The sequence below is a fragment of the Heterocephalus glaber genome, unplaced genomic scaffold, assembly GCF_053883595.1.
Source record: "Heterocephalus glaber isolate CG9 unplaced genomic scaffold, H.glaber_assembly_v1.0 deba00000347, whole genome shotgun sequence".
Classification (NCBI taxonomy): Eukaryota; Metazoa; Chordata; class Mammalia; order Rodentia; family Bathyergidae; genus Heterocephalus; species Heterocephalus glaber.
This window is the reverse complement of record NW_028258143.1, coordinates 6,730,472-6,746,165: the sequence shown is the minus strand read 5'-3', so window position 1 is coordinate 6,746,165 and position 15,694 is coordinate 6,730,472. Positions and strand designations below refer to the sequence as shown.

Here is a 15,694-nt window from a genome sequence, read left to right as displayed (position 1 = left end):
TCATTATATTTTTCAGTATTAATAAAAATGAAGGAAAACAAACATAATGCATTATATTTGTATGTACCCATTTATATAAAATTTGTGTGTATATATGTATATTATTGTGTAGATGTGCATTACATAGAGCGAGAGGGAAGGAAAGAAAGGCAGATACACCAGAAAACCAGAAGACAAGTTGCCTTCCCAAGCAGGTTTTGGGGCTGTGGGTATACCTTAGCTTAGCATGCAGGCGGTTCTGGTTTCAATCGTCAACATCTCAAATTAAAGAGGTGGATTTTAACACAGAAATACTGAGGTTACAGGATAGGGGAAGTCTCTTTTCATTAAGAATGTGGTTTTATTATTTGAATACTTTGTGAACCGTGTGCATGTTGAGTGTCAGGTATTGTGTCTCAGCAATGAGAATATGAGACAAGTTCAGAAGAAATGCCTATTGATGCACGCACTGACATGATTGAAACAGTCATTATTCTGAGTAAAACAGGACAGAAAAAATGTTACTTATCATTTATAAATCTAGAAAAGACAAACTAATTTAAAATAGTAAAACCAATATGTAGTTTCTTGGGTGACAGGAGTGAGGAGATCAGGACCAAAGGAATAGTTCACATAGGAGAAAAGTTGGGGATTACAGATATATTATTATTTTGAATGTGTTAATGATCCAAACTGTTAAAACCGTAATCATGTTGTGTATATTTGAACATGTGCTATGAAAGCTGCAACTAAATCAAGCTGTCAAATTCTTTTGATGTGACAGTATATAAATTGATAGGAAATAACTGCATGTTTACATAACAAATTGATTACCAACTAAGACCATTGTGGATTTTGAGGAAATACAGTATAAAGGACCAATTCAGTTTTTATGTTATGCAGCTGTATATACTAATATTTATGAGTCATTTATTCAATTATAAAATTAGGAATTACAAGTACCATATATATCCCACTGTATAAAATTTCCATGCTATGCAATAGATTGAATTAATATTTAGAGTTAATATATTACTGACATATACAACAAAGCTTTCCAATTAATTTATGGTTTCTAGTATTTTTAAAAATTATGTAGCTCATGGGCACTGTTCTACATATTAAGATAACAGTAATCATCAAAGCTTTAAAAACACCTACTATCTTAGAATTTATAGAAAGGTGAGGTGGGCAATAGACAAAAGAATAACATAGGTGACTATATCACAGAGTGGCACAGAGGAGTAACATATAATGAGAAAAATGGCAGAAGGATCCATTCCAAAAAGAAAATGATGCAAATTTGTTATTCCTCACTGTCACATTGTCAGCTGATCATATTTGGGGAAGACTTGAAGGGGTTGAGGGATAAGGCATGGAGGATATGTAGACAGAGAATATTTTAGGCAAAAAGAAGATTTGGGGCAAGACATTTGCAGGTAATGATGAGTTTTACAAATAGCATAGCTTCCCTATGAAAAAGAAAACAGGGGAAAGAAATAAGCGATGAGGTTAGATTACAGGGGACCAGATCGTGCAAGACCAGGTAAGACATTATGAAGCTTTTTTCTTTTGCAGTGGGAAATCACACTGGGCTTTCTTCTACAGTAGTACAATGTGATAATATTTACAGTTTAGAAGAAGAATTTGGGTGCTGTCTTGTAAGTGAGAAAGAACTGAAGAAGATTGGCAAGGAGGCTATAGTGTTAATCCAGAAGCAAAATGAGAGAGGATCAAAACCAGATGGTTTACAATATTTCATCTCCTAGCTTCTATGATTCTACACTATTACTTTTTTTTTAGTGGATTCACCCCACCTTGCTAGCATTTTAATTGCACAAAGTAATCAATTTGTGCATGTACTTGGAAGGTATATTTAATAAGATTGTCAAGTTATGAAAAGAAGAGAAATCAACAATGACTCCAAGATACTTCATATACTTTAAGTATATGGCAAACCATTTAATGAGATTGAGGAAGCAAGTTTGGGGAATCATATGAGTTTCTTTGTGGGAAAGATACTTTGGTGGGATTTTTTGACATTCAAAAGGAAAAGCGAAGTAAACAGAACCCTATAACAATTAGGAAACTGTTAACGTGTGCAAATTAAACTATAAAACTACATGAATTTAACAAGGAAATTAAGAAAGAAAGAGATTTTAAAATCTGAGCCTGCAGAAATTTCAATTTTGAGTGGGGAAAAAAGAAAAGGAGCTAGTGAAAGAGATTGAGAGGCTAAGAAAATAACAAAAGATCTCCAATCACCACTAGAAGAATAACTAAATTGTCATCAAATTTAGTAGATGAGTCTGTGCCCTAATTTACTTGATTTTTTAGCAGTATACTCGACACATGAGCCCATTATTTGAAGGTACTCTCCTCTCAAGTTTCTGTGCCTATATTGCCTTGTAGTCCCTTAATGCACTGGCCATTGGTTCTAATTCTTTCATTTCACTTTAGAGCTTGACTGCAACCCTTCATTACATTCTCTCTACTCTCTCACTGGCAATCTGACCGGGCTTCACGGATTTAGGTACCTCTTCTTTTTTTTCTATTCTTAAACGTATACCTATAGAACACAAGTGTAAGATCCAGCCTTGGATACAAGACGGATTACTTGATACCTCATATGATTAGATAATCTCTTCATGTCTGGTAGTCATTTCACACATACTAAAAATAAAAATAAAGCTGTAATTCACCATTATCATCAGAAATCTAGCTATCTGTCAGCAATCTTTCCCGTTCTCATTTCCATATTAATTGTATTTGCAAACCTTTTTTACTTTCCACCCACTGCCTTCTTTCTTATTTGAGAATACAGTAGTCCAGGTTTTCACCACGTCTAACTTACAGTACAGTAGCTTACAAGGTAATCTTCCTACTCCAGCCTTTCCTCCCATGAAAACCATTGTCTACCTCAAAATTAGAATTTTTGTCTTAGATAGTGATAAGACAATATTATTTCCTTTTCATCTTTTGGGTCTTAGTTCAAATCTTCTCTCTACAAATAGGTTTTTACTTATCATCCTACCCAAGAAAACTTATGGCATCTGTGCTTTTTTTCTTAACACATTTTTTTCTTCAACAAACATTTCAAAATGGGAAATTTTTGTACATATTTATTGATGGAGTTTAACTTTTCTTTTCTTCCCACAGTAGAAAGTTCTTGAAAGGAAAATTCTGTTTTTAATATTATTATTTTATCCTGAAAATCCCAAACCAAAACCTGAAATGAGGAAATCTTTAATGAACCTTTGAGTCTGAATAGATATTGAGTAGTTCACCTTTAAATGCTTTACAATTTGATTAGTAATTTACTTAATATTATTAATAATAGACTCACATGTTTTACATAGTTTAAGATTATGTTTGAAAACATTTGAAATATTGATCATAACTGTTAAAGAACCATTGAACTTTAAATCAGTGAGTATTGCTGAGTACCTGTCTTTTGCAATTAAAGATAATAAAGCCACAAAATGGCAATAATGTAGTTAACTGATAGTTTTAGATTATTTCCAAGTAATCATATTAAATAATTGTATTTGCTTATTGGTTTGATGAGCTCAGATAGTTTTGAAAATATCCTTTTAAGTATAGACATTGCAATATAGATATAATGGCTTCCATAAATTCATAATAAAAATGTAAAAGGAAAAAAAAAAAGAACATTTTTTTATCAGAATCCAACATTCTGAAACAAGACTTTGGAGTATTTGCTAAAACTAACATTCTGTGTACATCTAATACTGAGAGATCATAGGTTGAATGTGGGGTTTATAACTCATTCTTTAATTAAAAAGTGAAACATAGTAAGGATACTGTAGTTGGATAGTTTACTAAAAGTTTTCCAGGAAAATTGCCCGATCAACATTTAGAGAAAAATATGTGATTATTAGTAAATAAAATTATAAATGTATTTTCCCTGAACATTAGCTTTTGCTTGAAAGAGAATAGGCCAAGCAATGTATTCATGTCTAAAAACCCTGATCATTTGTTTTGCTTATGAACAGTAAACTCTCTATATGATCTGTTATTTCATAGTTACTTATGTTTTTTCAAACACTCATCTACTTTATGCTGCTTGCTGTCATGTATTTTATGTATAATAATTTTCATTCCAGAAATGGTGAATTGCCAGAAAGTATGTATAATAGTTGCATAATGCTGCTATAGTCTGACTACTAAAATTTAAGTTAAAAAGTCTCATTATGCTTCACATATAGATTGAATCATGTCAGTCTCTTAGGTTTAAAATTATTTAATTTTCATTAAAAAATCCATTGCTTTTGTGTACCCCAGAGGTTTAGACAACCATAAGCATTTCCAGCTATGAATAACTTAGTCATCTTTTGAAATTTAAATTTGTAATCATAATTAATATTCTAACTACTTTCACAAAATACAGTAAAATATTCCTTTTATAATTTAAAACAAAATCATATTAAAAATTATCATCTTTTGGAATAGATTTTAGTTAACATTTAGTTTCTAAGTTTTCTAATTTCCAACATAACATGTTTCCTGCCCTTTATAGGGTTAGAAATAATCAGATATTTTCTGTATCTGCGAAAATGATTTTTAGACATCCTATTATGACATGGACAACTTACTCCATTTACTTCATAGATAATGGGGAAGATAACTAAGGTATACATTGTTTATTTTGTGTATTTTTCTCTCCTTTCCCTATAGATTCTGAGATAGAAATCAACATGCCAAAATCAGCCAAGGGGAAATTCTTTTATTTTTTTCCCCTCTAAGGAATGTGGAAGTCTCAGCCAGTATAATTCAGTATCTGTGTTAAAACTTAGAAGATTAAATAGATCGCATACTTATTAAACTAATAAATGACCAGCTGGTGACTATTAACAGAGCAAATATTTTATGTGGCTAAGTAGTTAATAAGCAATAATCAAAACCTTATATACAAGATGGATTTCCATGCATTAATAGGGTAGACATTTAATATGTGACACATCTTTTGTAAATCATGTATATCATTTAATCCAGAAAGGATTTTAGAATTTTGCTGATCCAATATTGTAGCTGTTTTTCATATGAGTAATTTCAGACTCAGAGATGTGACGTATTTCTCAAGCAAATTGCTCTAGAACTCACATTGCTCATTGGATTAAGGTAGTAAAAATAGATTTATTGTATCCTTGTGTATTGAGACACCAGGATTACAAAAGATTTTGGAAGTAAAGCTAAATAATTGTTTTCATCAATGTACTTCTCACATTTACTTTTTAATAATGCATGTTAGAATTTAACCTCAACTATAAAACTCATGGCTTGGATCTTCCAATTTCACAATCATGACCTTTAATCAGTTGAGACTGGCTTCTCAGTAGAAAATATGTTCCTACAGTTATCAACATTTCCTTCTAGTGAATGCTATTAATCATGATAGGTCTAAGAATAGAGAGCAGTAAGACCAATAAAGTCTAGGATAGATAATATTATGCAAGTCTTCACTATCATTTATAGAACAAAGGAACTTTAAATTCCTATTTTAAAAAGGGTAGTCAATAGCTTTACAGACATTCATGAAAGATTTTATGACACATCTATAAAGTTAAAGTAGAAATATATAAATAAAAATGTAACACACACATAAAATGCACATATATTATATATGTGTTTGTAAGAATAAAATTTACTAAATATAAAATTAATCTGTCTGCTACTCTAAATATATTCTGTTCATAAGAGGACACTGGTTATATATCAGTCTCTCAAGGTATAAAACTAAATGAAATCAAATAATTTTCATTGAAATTTATCTCAAAAATAACTAAAGATGTGGATAATTTTAGCAATTACAAAACTCATATATATGAGATATAAATATTTAATGTGATCATATACAGTAGAACAGAACATTTTGTCAGTTGCCATCAATATATTTAATGTCATCAATAGAATCTTTATATTGTTAATAGAAAAGATTTATATGCTACATTTGCCAATAAGTGTTGAATAATGACATACTCATACTATATACATATATATATACTTTTCAAAAATTTTCATCAATATCTCAAGAAATAATACAGAAAATTTAAGAGGATAATAAGGAACAGAAGCAAAAATAAACCCCAAATAATCTAATGCCACAGTCTATATACTTTACTACATCCATGACATAAATAAAATTGTGTCATAGGAGAAATGCTCCTGCAAAGTAGGCTTGCTTTTCAAAGATAAAGTTTAGGTAACTAGAAATCTAGCCAGTCTTTAGGTTTGATAGGAAGATTATTTGCAAAAAAAAGAGGAAAGAGTGATCTACTAAATTTCTTGGTTCTGTTCTAAAACTGTTCTAGATAGAAATAAATCCATTGCATAATGTGAGTGGTAGAGAATGTGAAGAAATAGCTTAGATATATATAAAATTTTACTGGTAATTTAATCTAAATCTGAATTTAAAATTAAATATAGCTTCTTTTAAAGATAGCTTATTATTATCTACTGCTAAAACTATTAAAATACCCTCTAGAATGCATTAAGTGGGATTCATGTAATCCAATTCTTCATGGTAGATGTCAGTGCAAAAAGTAGTGAGGATTTCTAGATGGACACATAATTCTTTTGAAATATAAAACCTCAAATTACATACTGCTGTGTGAGTACTTGACTTTTTGGTTATATCAAGATAGCCCAGGTTCCTTAAACACAAGTATTTATTTGTCATTTTCCTCCCAGGTTACTTCAAAATATAAAACACCCAATAACTCAACATGGCCCCAAACAAAAGGCAATAGATAGCATATAACCACAAATGTAAATAAATATTCTAGTTTATTTTTCTCAAAAAGAATAACCATGGTAATCAAAATGTCCATCACACATCAGTAGGCAGTACTGTTATGTTTTGGATATTTCTTGAAATGTAGGAGTTAGAAAAATAGTTACACTCTAATTGATCCCTTGTCCTAGAATAGAAGTGTATTTCTAATACTGTTAAAATTGAAACAATTTTCTCTGCCTTACATTATTTTCTAAGGCCAAAAAAAATAAAGTGTTCATATTCTCATTTCATGATGAAAAAACTTATATTTGTAAAATATTGTAAAAGACAACAAAAGAAAAAATATTCAAGAAATGTTAGTTATTGTTTAAGACCATTCTTATATGTATAACTAAGGGAAATGCTTTTTAAAAAACCCAAAAATCATGCAATTAAAGTAAATTCTGTACTTCTATAAGAATAGATAAGAAGAGAAATGTTTTATTTATTTATAGAGATATCAAGAGAAATAAATATCATAATTGCTATCATCAGACATTGTGCCTTTTACAAAAAAGAAAAAATAAACAAGATTGTGGGGTCGTATAGCCTTCAAATAGTGTTTTTTACTTACAATCAACCCACTGTTCGCTTGCCTTTTTTCTCTACCATGGATCATTTTGTAGAAAATTCCGCCTGGATTAAACTGAGTACTCCAAATAATCATATCTCTTTGGTAATATACATCCATCCCTGTTATCCTTGAATTATGTTCAATATGAGAAATTTGTTGATGATCGCCACTGTAGTTGAATGGATATATAAAACCCAGGATATCAGTGTCATTAGCAATGTAGAGAACTTGATCTTCAGAGCCTGGAGATTATTACAATAAAATACAAAAATAAAATAAATTTCAACTAAAATAAAAGACATATTCATACTTTTAAAATATCTTGAGTTGTCATTATTAACACAGTTCCTTTAATAATAAAATTCAACCAAATTAGTATCTTTTTTAGTCTCTTGAGTTCTTACATTCAGTTTGGTAAATATTTATAATAATTATTTATGTGAGTGCTTCTAGTGCAAAGCTTTCTTTATTTCTAGAAATTAGATATTTTGAAAATATGTACTTTTTGTAAACAGAGGTTACTATTTGGCAAGTCACAATAAACTATGGTACAACATGTGAATTATCAGTAGTCGGATGCTGTACTAGTGTACTCCTTACGCCTCAAAAGTTTCTGAGCATTTGACTGTGCTTGGGAACATTCTTTTGGCTAAAAAATTTTAAAAAGATATTAAAGACTTTTCTTCCTCTAATTTATTTTATTATAATTTTTAGATTTTATTACATGAAATTTCCATAATCTGTAAATTCTCTAGAATCCTGCTGTCTAACACTCTAAAGTTTTGACACCAACAATATAGTGCTAATGTCATTTTAATATTAAAAAAATCAAAAAATGTTACTTAAAACATTAGTGTAAGCTCAAAGAGAAATTGAATTGCAAATGTAATTTCTATAAATAAATAAGTATAAAATATACTGAGGTAGAGTTCAGACCTATGATTTTAATGTCTCTTGTTTAGTGAATATTTATGATATGTCGGGCACACCATAAGGTTTCCCTAATTTATCCAAACTTCTAAGAACAAACATAAATGTAGATACTAGTATACTTATTTTATTTTTTGTACCAGGGATCAAACTCTGCGGTTGCAAGGCAGGCTGCGGAACCACTGAGCTATATCCCTGGTCCTAGTACACTTGTTTTAGAGACAAAAAACTGAGGCTCAAAGAATTTAATGACTTTCTGTTGTCCATACAGTCTGAGAAATTCAGTGCTAATATTCAAATTCAGATACATATGGTGCTATAGCTGACAGTTGCTCCACTACTTCATACTGCTTTCCTAATGCAAAACCAATCTTATTAATAATGTCCAGTCATACTCTGTAACTAACCTCAAGTTACAACATTCATATACTATATAAATATACACATATAACATATATGTATTTATGTATATAAATATGTATTTTATATATAAATACCCACATGTATTATATAGTATATTTATACAATTATATATTATTATATGCAACAACACAATTATTACTATTAATAATAATTACATGTGATGTATTTATATATAGTTTATATAGTTTATAATTACATATAAAAACATTAAAATCGATATTTATGAAAGGCTAACACCCATCTTTGTTATTTAATTAAAAGAAAATCACACAGGTAAGTGGAAGAAGTATTAACTTCCAAGTAAGATTTGTCCTAAAACTTTTAAAATCCTTATGCAAATTATATTCTCTTTGCACTTCTAACATTTAATCCTTTATTTTTAGCCCAGCAGTGTAATAACTTCTCATATAATTTGAAAGTAAACCATAAAGATATTATATTTTCACTATAACAATAACTTTTAAACATTTACCCATTTTGACAAAATGTTTCCAACAAAAAGTGATTTTAACACTAGCTGCATGTTTCATAGTCATGTCTATGAACCATGCAAAGCTAAATTATGTAAGAATGGTAACATGCCAACGTTCAGATAAAAAGGAAGAATTAGTTCGAGGTTCTACACCACAGTGGGGATGAGTATTGTTCACCATTTCTATAAAGAAATAAGAGTTGAGGTTCCCAACTCAAAGGAACAAAGAATATGGAAATGTATTACACATTGAATACATGCATCAAATTTTACCTCTATATATGTATAATTATGTATCAATTAACATTTTATTTTTTAAAAAAGAATGCTAATAAAATAGCCAAATTAATTAGCAAGAAAAGTATTTTTATATTATCAGGAATGAAGTTATTACTGAAATGCATTAGGAAACATCTTTTCCCAAAAAGATATTTATAATAAAATTACAATATCATTTCTAATGATGGTTATAACGTACCTTTTGCTATGCAGGTGTTATTTTGAGCTTGAAAATTCTGATCACATACACATTTATATGATCCGTGTATATTTATACATTGTTGGGAACATGTGCCAAACACCAAACACTCATTGAGGTCTAAATAAAAAGATTTCAAACAGCATTATGATAGTCCCAATTCACATTTCCACACTTGCCAAGCTTCAAAAAACCCAAGGTATTTTTTTGTCCTGTAACTCTGTATTTCTCTTCTTTCATTGTGTTTTCAAATCTTAAGACTGTGAATTATTAAATAAATTTTAGGTCATAATTATATATTTCACAATAACTTTTTAATATTATTTGCTGTTTAATGACTTACAATCATGAAAGAGCCATTTCTTTTCCTGCTTTTCATTCACTCAAACACCTCTCAAGGCTTCCTTTTAAACCTGTTTCTCATTGCCTATCTCCGAACCTGCATATCAATCTCCATTCCTCACACTTGTCACCTGTTGGTCCTTCACCTTGCCCTGACTTTTTCCACTTCTACATACAGAATCTCCTCCTTTCTCTGGGTCCACGAGAAGTGAAGTTTTTCTTGGTTTCCACCTGAGAATAGCAGCGATGGGTGATCGATCCATTCTTTAGCTTCTTTTTGTTCTTCTGAAGTCTCTTTCTTTTAGCATTGCTCATATATATTTCAGAAAGGTGCTCATATATTCATATCCCCTACTTAATTGGCAGGCCCTTGAGTGCAAATTTAGGATGCATTCATTTTTATTGCCATATTTTGTACAATGAATGGCACAAAATGAAGGTATGGATGCACTTCTAACACATTTCTGGGTTCATTTATATCTGGTAGCTATGTAAGGAGGACTGAATTGCAGATACATGAATTAAACAAACAAGCTAAAAGCCTGAATGCTTAGCTTTAACAATATCTAAATCACAGCAGTAAATGAATGAGGCACAGGCAACATTCTATAGCTTGGCACAAGTCCTTAATTTTAAGATGCATAATTAGAGCCAAGATTAAGGTCACATGATTCACAGGAATTATATGCTTTCTGGTTTCCTCATCTACTTTTACTTTCATCTAGCACAATTCTACTGCCTCTTCTATCATTTATAGTTACCCTAATTACATAACGAATCTGTGAGGCGAACTTTTGCCTGAAATTTAAGAATTTAAAGATCATCACATTAATAATAACAACTATCTTTTGCTTATTATTCAACTGTTCTAAGGCAGTAGCCCCTCAGATTTTTGGTACCAGGGATGGGTTTCCTGGAAGACAGCAGCAGGGAGGGTGGCGGGGTTGGGATTAGATTTCCACAAGGATCGTACAACCTAGATTTCTCTCTTGCAGGATTCACAGTAGGTTTTGTGCCTTATATAATACAGTGCTCCCATTGATATGCACAGAGGTGAGGGCAGGTGATGATGGGAGCAATGGAGACAGTAGTAAATACACAGGAAATTTATATCTTTCCTGCCACTCATTTTCTGCTTGTGACCCTGTTCCTACCAGGCCAGGGATCGTTAGCGCTCAGTGGACTGGGGGCTGGGACCTCTTTTCTGAGGGATCAGTGACAGAGATAAGGACCTTCCTAGTGACAACTTAAATGATACACTCAGACTTTCTAATTCTGCTGTCTCTGCAAGGAGAGTTTAAGCATTCTAATAACTCATTTCTCTGTTTGATTAAAAAAAGATAAACAGGTAAAGCAAAATGCATTTACTTTAATAAAGACTGTTCAGGAATTAAGTAAAATGTTTATTAAAACACTTAACTGTCAAATTGTAACAATTATTTTTGATTTGTTTAGTATCTATAAATTTCAACAGGAAGATAATTGTTACTAAGTTTTCCCTTTGGCATAGAATCAAATTTTTAAAAATTTGCATAATTTTATAAAATCTCAGCTACCTGGCATTCCTCCATAATGGACAAAATATTTTTTCTTGTCATCACTATAATAAGCCCTGTATCATGAAATTTTAAAAAAGAATATGCTAATCCCACACATGCCCAGTGTCTAGAACATTTTTCAACATTGAATCTTGTTCTACCTGTTTCTTTTGGTTTTTCTCCCCTTTACTTATTTTAAGTGAAGTGTTTTTGACTTCAGCCTCAAACTCCAATTTCTTAAGATTTTTTTATGAATTAGATAAATGAAGTACAATGACAACTTTAAATTTTTACATTACAAAATCTAAGTACAGTCTTTACACTCCTTTATACTGAATAAAACCTGCTTTCTTTATTATCAAAACTTTTTTTATTATATATACAAATTTCATTAGAGTTCAGAAATTACACATTTGTGCAACAAAATTATATAAAAAGAGTATATTCGTAGCAGTTAAAATGACGAGTATACTTTGCAGGTTACATTTGCCATGAAATATAATTAAAGGTAAAGAAAATATTGAGAATAGAATTTCCAACTTTAGTAAGAACATAAGGTACAGGAAACGGAGCCTATTAATCACAATCAAGTCAGAAAATCAATGCTACTGCAATTAAAATATTGAAGAGAGAGAGACTGTATGTGCGTATGTGTATGTTTAGATATAATAAATTGGGGCTGAAAAAGAAAAAATGGTTTATGTTTTTAATAAAATAGAGAAAACAATGTCAGTTTTTAGTATTTTGTGGTAATAGAGAAATAAAAATGTCAATAAATAATCTAAACAAGAATATAATTCAAAATGTAAATATGATATGGCTATACCTCTTCCTATGTCCGATGTATAATTAATTTCAATAATTCTACACTTATTGATACAAAGTAAAATTGCTTTAATCTATGAATGTCTTGGAGAGACATCATAAAATCAAGTGAGAAGATGAAGGCATTTTAGGATTTGAATTTACCTTGCATAAGTCAGTAACATGTAACTTTGGCTTTAATCACAATAATCGGTAAATATCAATATGAAGAGTAGTTTTGTCTAAGAAACTTTAGAAAATGCTCATAGGTCTGTATTTTATAATTGTATAGTTAAAGCTCTGATGTGAATTATATTTACTTATATAACTTATTATAAGATTCTGTGTCTCCTACACACTCAATTTTTAAATGACCTTAGGCAAGTTGATAGATTCATTGATAATGACTTTCAATTTTTAAAGACATGATAATATAAAGCACTATTTAAGACATGATGTCAATATTATGCCATCAGAAAGAAGCCCACAGTAATCTAAGCATGAATTACCTACCACAATATTGCAAATGAGACACCCAAGAGAAATGGGTCATCATACACATATTATTTCATAAAGTGAATTTAGTTCTCCAAGAGATCTTGAGCTAGCAATTTCATTATCTGCATTTCGAAACAGAACTATAACAACACAATTAAAATTCCTGCTGGTCTCATTTTGCTGTAGAAAATGTTTGGTGGCTTCATTGATGTTAGTTTATTTGTACAAACAATACTCTTGACCCCAAAGAATTTTCCTCTCAAAAGTGAAATGGTATCACGTAGACACACATAATTTTGATGAAAATCATTTCCCTGTCATCTCACAATTTGGCAGCCTTGGGAGTCTATTTAAAACCCTAAGATTTAAAAGCAAGCTGTTGAAGAAAGGTACTCTACCTTCACACTGTCTGTTTTTCATGTTTCTCTGAAATCCAGGCTTACAGCGACAGAAAACAGATGTTTTTATTTGATTACAGTATGCATCATCTCCACATGGATTCACATTATCTTCACAAGTATATTCAGTGGGAGCTAGGATTTAAAAATATGATCACAACGAATATAACTCCGATTCCTGAAGTGGGAGGTTTTTTATAATTTGAAATGATACTTATTATTACATGGATCATTCCTCATAAATGTATGAGGTTACGGTCTTCTTTGCCTTAAGCCCTCATTTCTTATGAAGGTATAGAAGCAGATAAAAACTGAAGTCATTTACATTAAATATAGTTTAGAGCAAGCTGTTAGCACCTGATATTTATACTGCTTACTAAAAGAAAGTAATGAATCAGTGACTCCAATAACAGGCTATCTTTTTAAGGACACCGTTCATGAGTACTACATCTTTCTCTAGGAATCAAAACATTTTTTAGAAGTTACCTAGAGACGTGGGTATTTATTTTTTTATTTCACTTAGCTCTATTTTTTCAGCAAAATATTTATTGGTACATTTTAGATACACGTAATGCTAACACTCATCATAGGGAATTTGCACCTGTACATGATACATTCTGCCTCTTCTTTTTGAATTTAATATTCATTAATTCAGTCAAGGCAATACCATATTAATAAAACTATATAATGAATGTGTGTTGGATTTTGTCAAATGCTTTTTCTGCATCTATTGAGATGATCATAAGGTTTTCGTCCTTGGCTCTATTAAAATAGTGTATTACATTTATTGATTTGCATATGTTGAACCATCCCTGCACCCCTGGGATGAATCCCACTTGGTCAGGGTGTATGATCTTCTTGATGATCTTCTGAATTTTATTTGCCAGTATATTATTAAGGATTTTTGCATCTGTGTTCATTAGTGAGATTGCCCTTTTTTTCGATTGGGTCTTTCTCTGCTTTGGATCAAAGTGATTTGTGGAAAAGAAAGAAGGGAATGGAATTAATATGAGAAAAGGAAAAAATGGAAACAAAGTCTTTGTAAATAGGGAAGGGGGGAGTGGTTGAAGGTAGGGCAAAGGAAGGGGGAAAAATAAGAACCAAGATGGATTATGTAAAGGTACAAATTTCTAATGAAGAATGTCATTATATTGTATACTTAAAATGTACCAATAAATTAATTCAATAAAAACTATATAAGTAGTTTTTAAAAACATTTTAGCCTGAAAAGATATATTTAAAAAGTAATATTTGAGTATGTAATGTGTTTCAGTGGTCACCAGCTTCGTCACCACTGAGGCAGAGGGTTATTTGTAGAAGTTCCAGTAGAAAGTTCCAATTTTATTGCTTTATCTTCCATTCAGGAGAACATTTCAGGATACAAATAATGGAATGAATGGAATATTATTTTAGAGGTAACGGTGCAGTAGCTCTAAATTATTAAGTGGATCAAATTTTTAAGAAATATGAAAATTTAATTAGAATTGTAAATATTATTAATACCAACTGACCTTTGACAATTTTACAATCAACTGAAGTACACCAGTGGGATGATAACATCGTTGAGAGATATGTGGCTATATGTAGGTGGCACTGTTTCATTATTCAGTGAGGAACAATTTAGATGAATAAACAAAAATGTAGGAAGTACTTTATGACTTCTATGAGCAAACTACATTTAGATTAACAGATAATTTTTTTTGTTTAATACAGAAAATCAACCATTAAGCATTACTTTAAAATGAAATTATACACAGCTTCTCATAATTTAAGTATCACAGCACTCTAATTGAGGTAAATAATATCTTCTTTAAAAATAAACACTGAATTACTAAGATCTTTGAAATTATTTAACCAAATACCTGTAAAATTCAAACATATTACATTACATTTATAGTTTAAAAAATAAAATAATAAAAAATATGGATTTGTTTGCTAACATCAAAGTCTGAATTTGGACACTGAGTTCTCAGCTGCAGTTCTAATAAGAATATTCATTGAAAAATCAATCTTTTCCACTTCATACCTCTGAAATTAAGAGATATTTGAAGTGATTGTGTTTATTTGGCAAAAGATATGACTTATGCATATTTGAACAGCAACCTTTCCCCAGAGTATTACAATAAACCCTTTGCCATGTTTAGGCACAAACTGGCCCCATGTGCTCCTTTGTTTTGCAGAAAGCACTCACTTGTTCTGCAGCCTTGCTCATCTGATCCATCTCCACAGTCATCAAGGCGATCACATTGGAGGTCCATGGGGATACATTTTTTATTACTGCAAGCAAACTCGTCCTTTTTACAAGGCTTGGCTTTATATGTGTCCTTACCTACAGAGTCATTTAAAAAGTGATTAGTCTATCACAAAATCACAACTCATTTACTGATTATATAATCTACTTAAATTTGTACTAAATGGTATGGAAAATGTGGGCCTATAATCCTTTGTTTGAAGCTTCTGGG

At 30.7% G+C, this 15,694-nt stretch overlaps 1 protein-coding gene across 11 annotated transcripts in view; it reads right to left on the bottom strand.

The window, feature by feature from the left end:
• The window catches only part of Lrp1b (LDL receptor related protein 1B), a 1,848,437-nt gene that overhangs the window by 112,356 nt on the left and 1,720,387 nt on the right, over positions 1 to 15,694 (bottom strand). For 10 of the 11 annotated variants that reach the window (XM_087195526.1, XM_087195530.1, XM_021237129.2 and 7 more), the window contains 4 exons: positions 15,424 to 15,561; positions 13,233 to 13,367; positions 9,653 to 9,772; positions 7,350 to 7,591 (listed from right to left, as the gene is read on the bottom strand). In XM_087195526.1, the coding sequence (XP_087051652.1) occupies positions 7,350 to 7,591; positions 9,653 to 9,772; positions 13,233 to 13,367; positions 15,424 to 15,561 (635 nt within the window). The remainder of the gene's footprint in view (positions 1 to 7,349; positions 7,592 to 9,652; positions 9,773 to 13,232; positions 13,368 to 15,423; positions 15,562 to 15,694) is intronic. The other variant, XR_015445151.1, reaches the window with a different exon arrangement.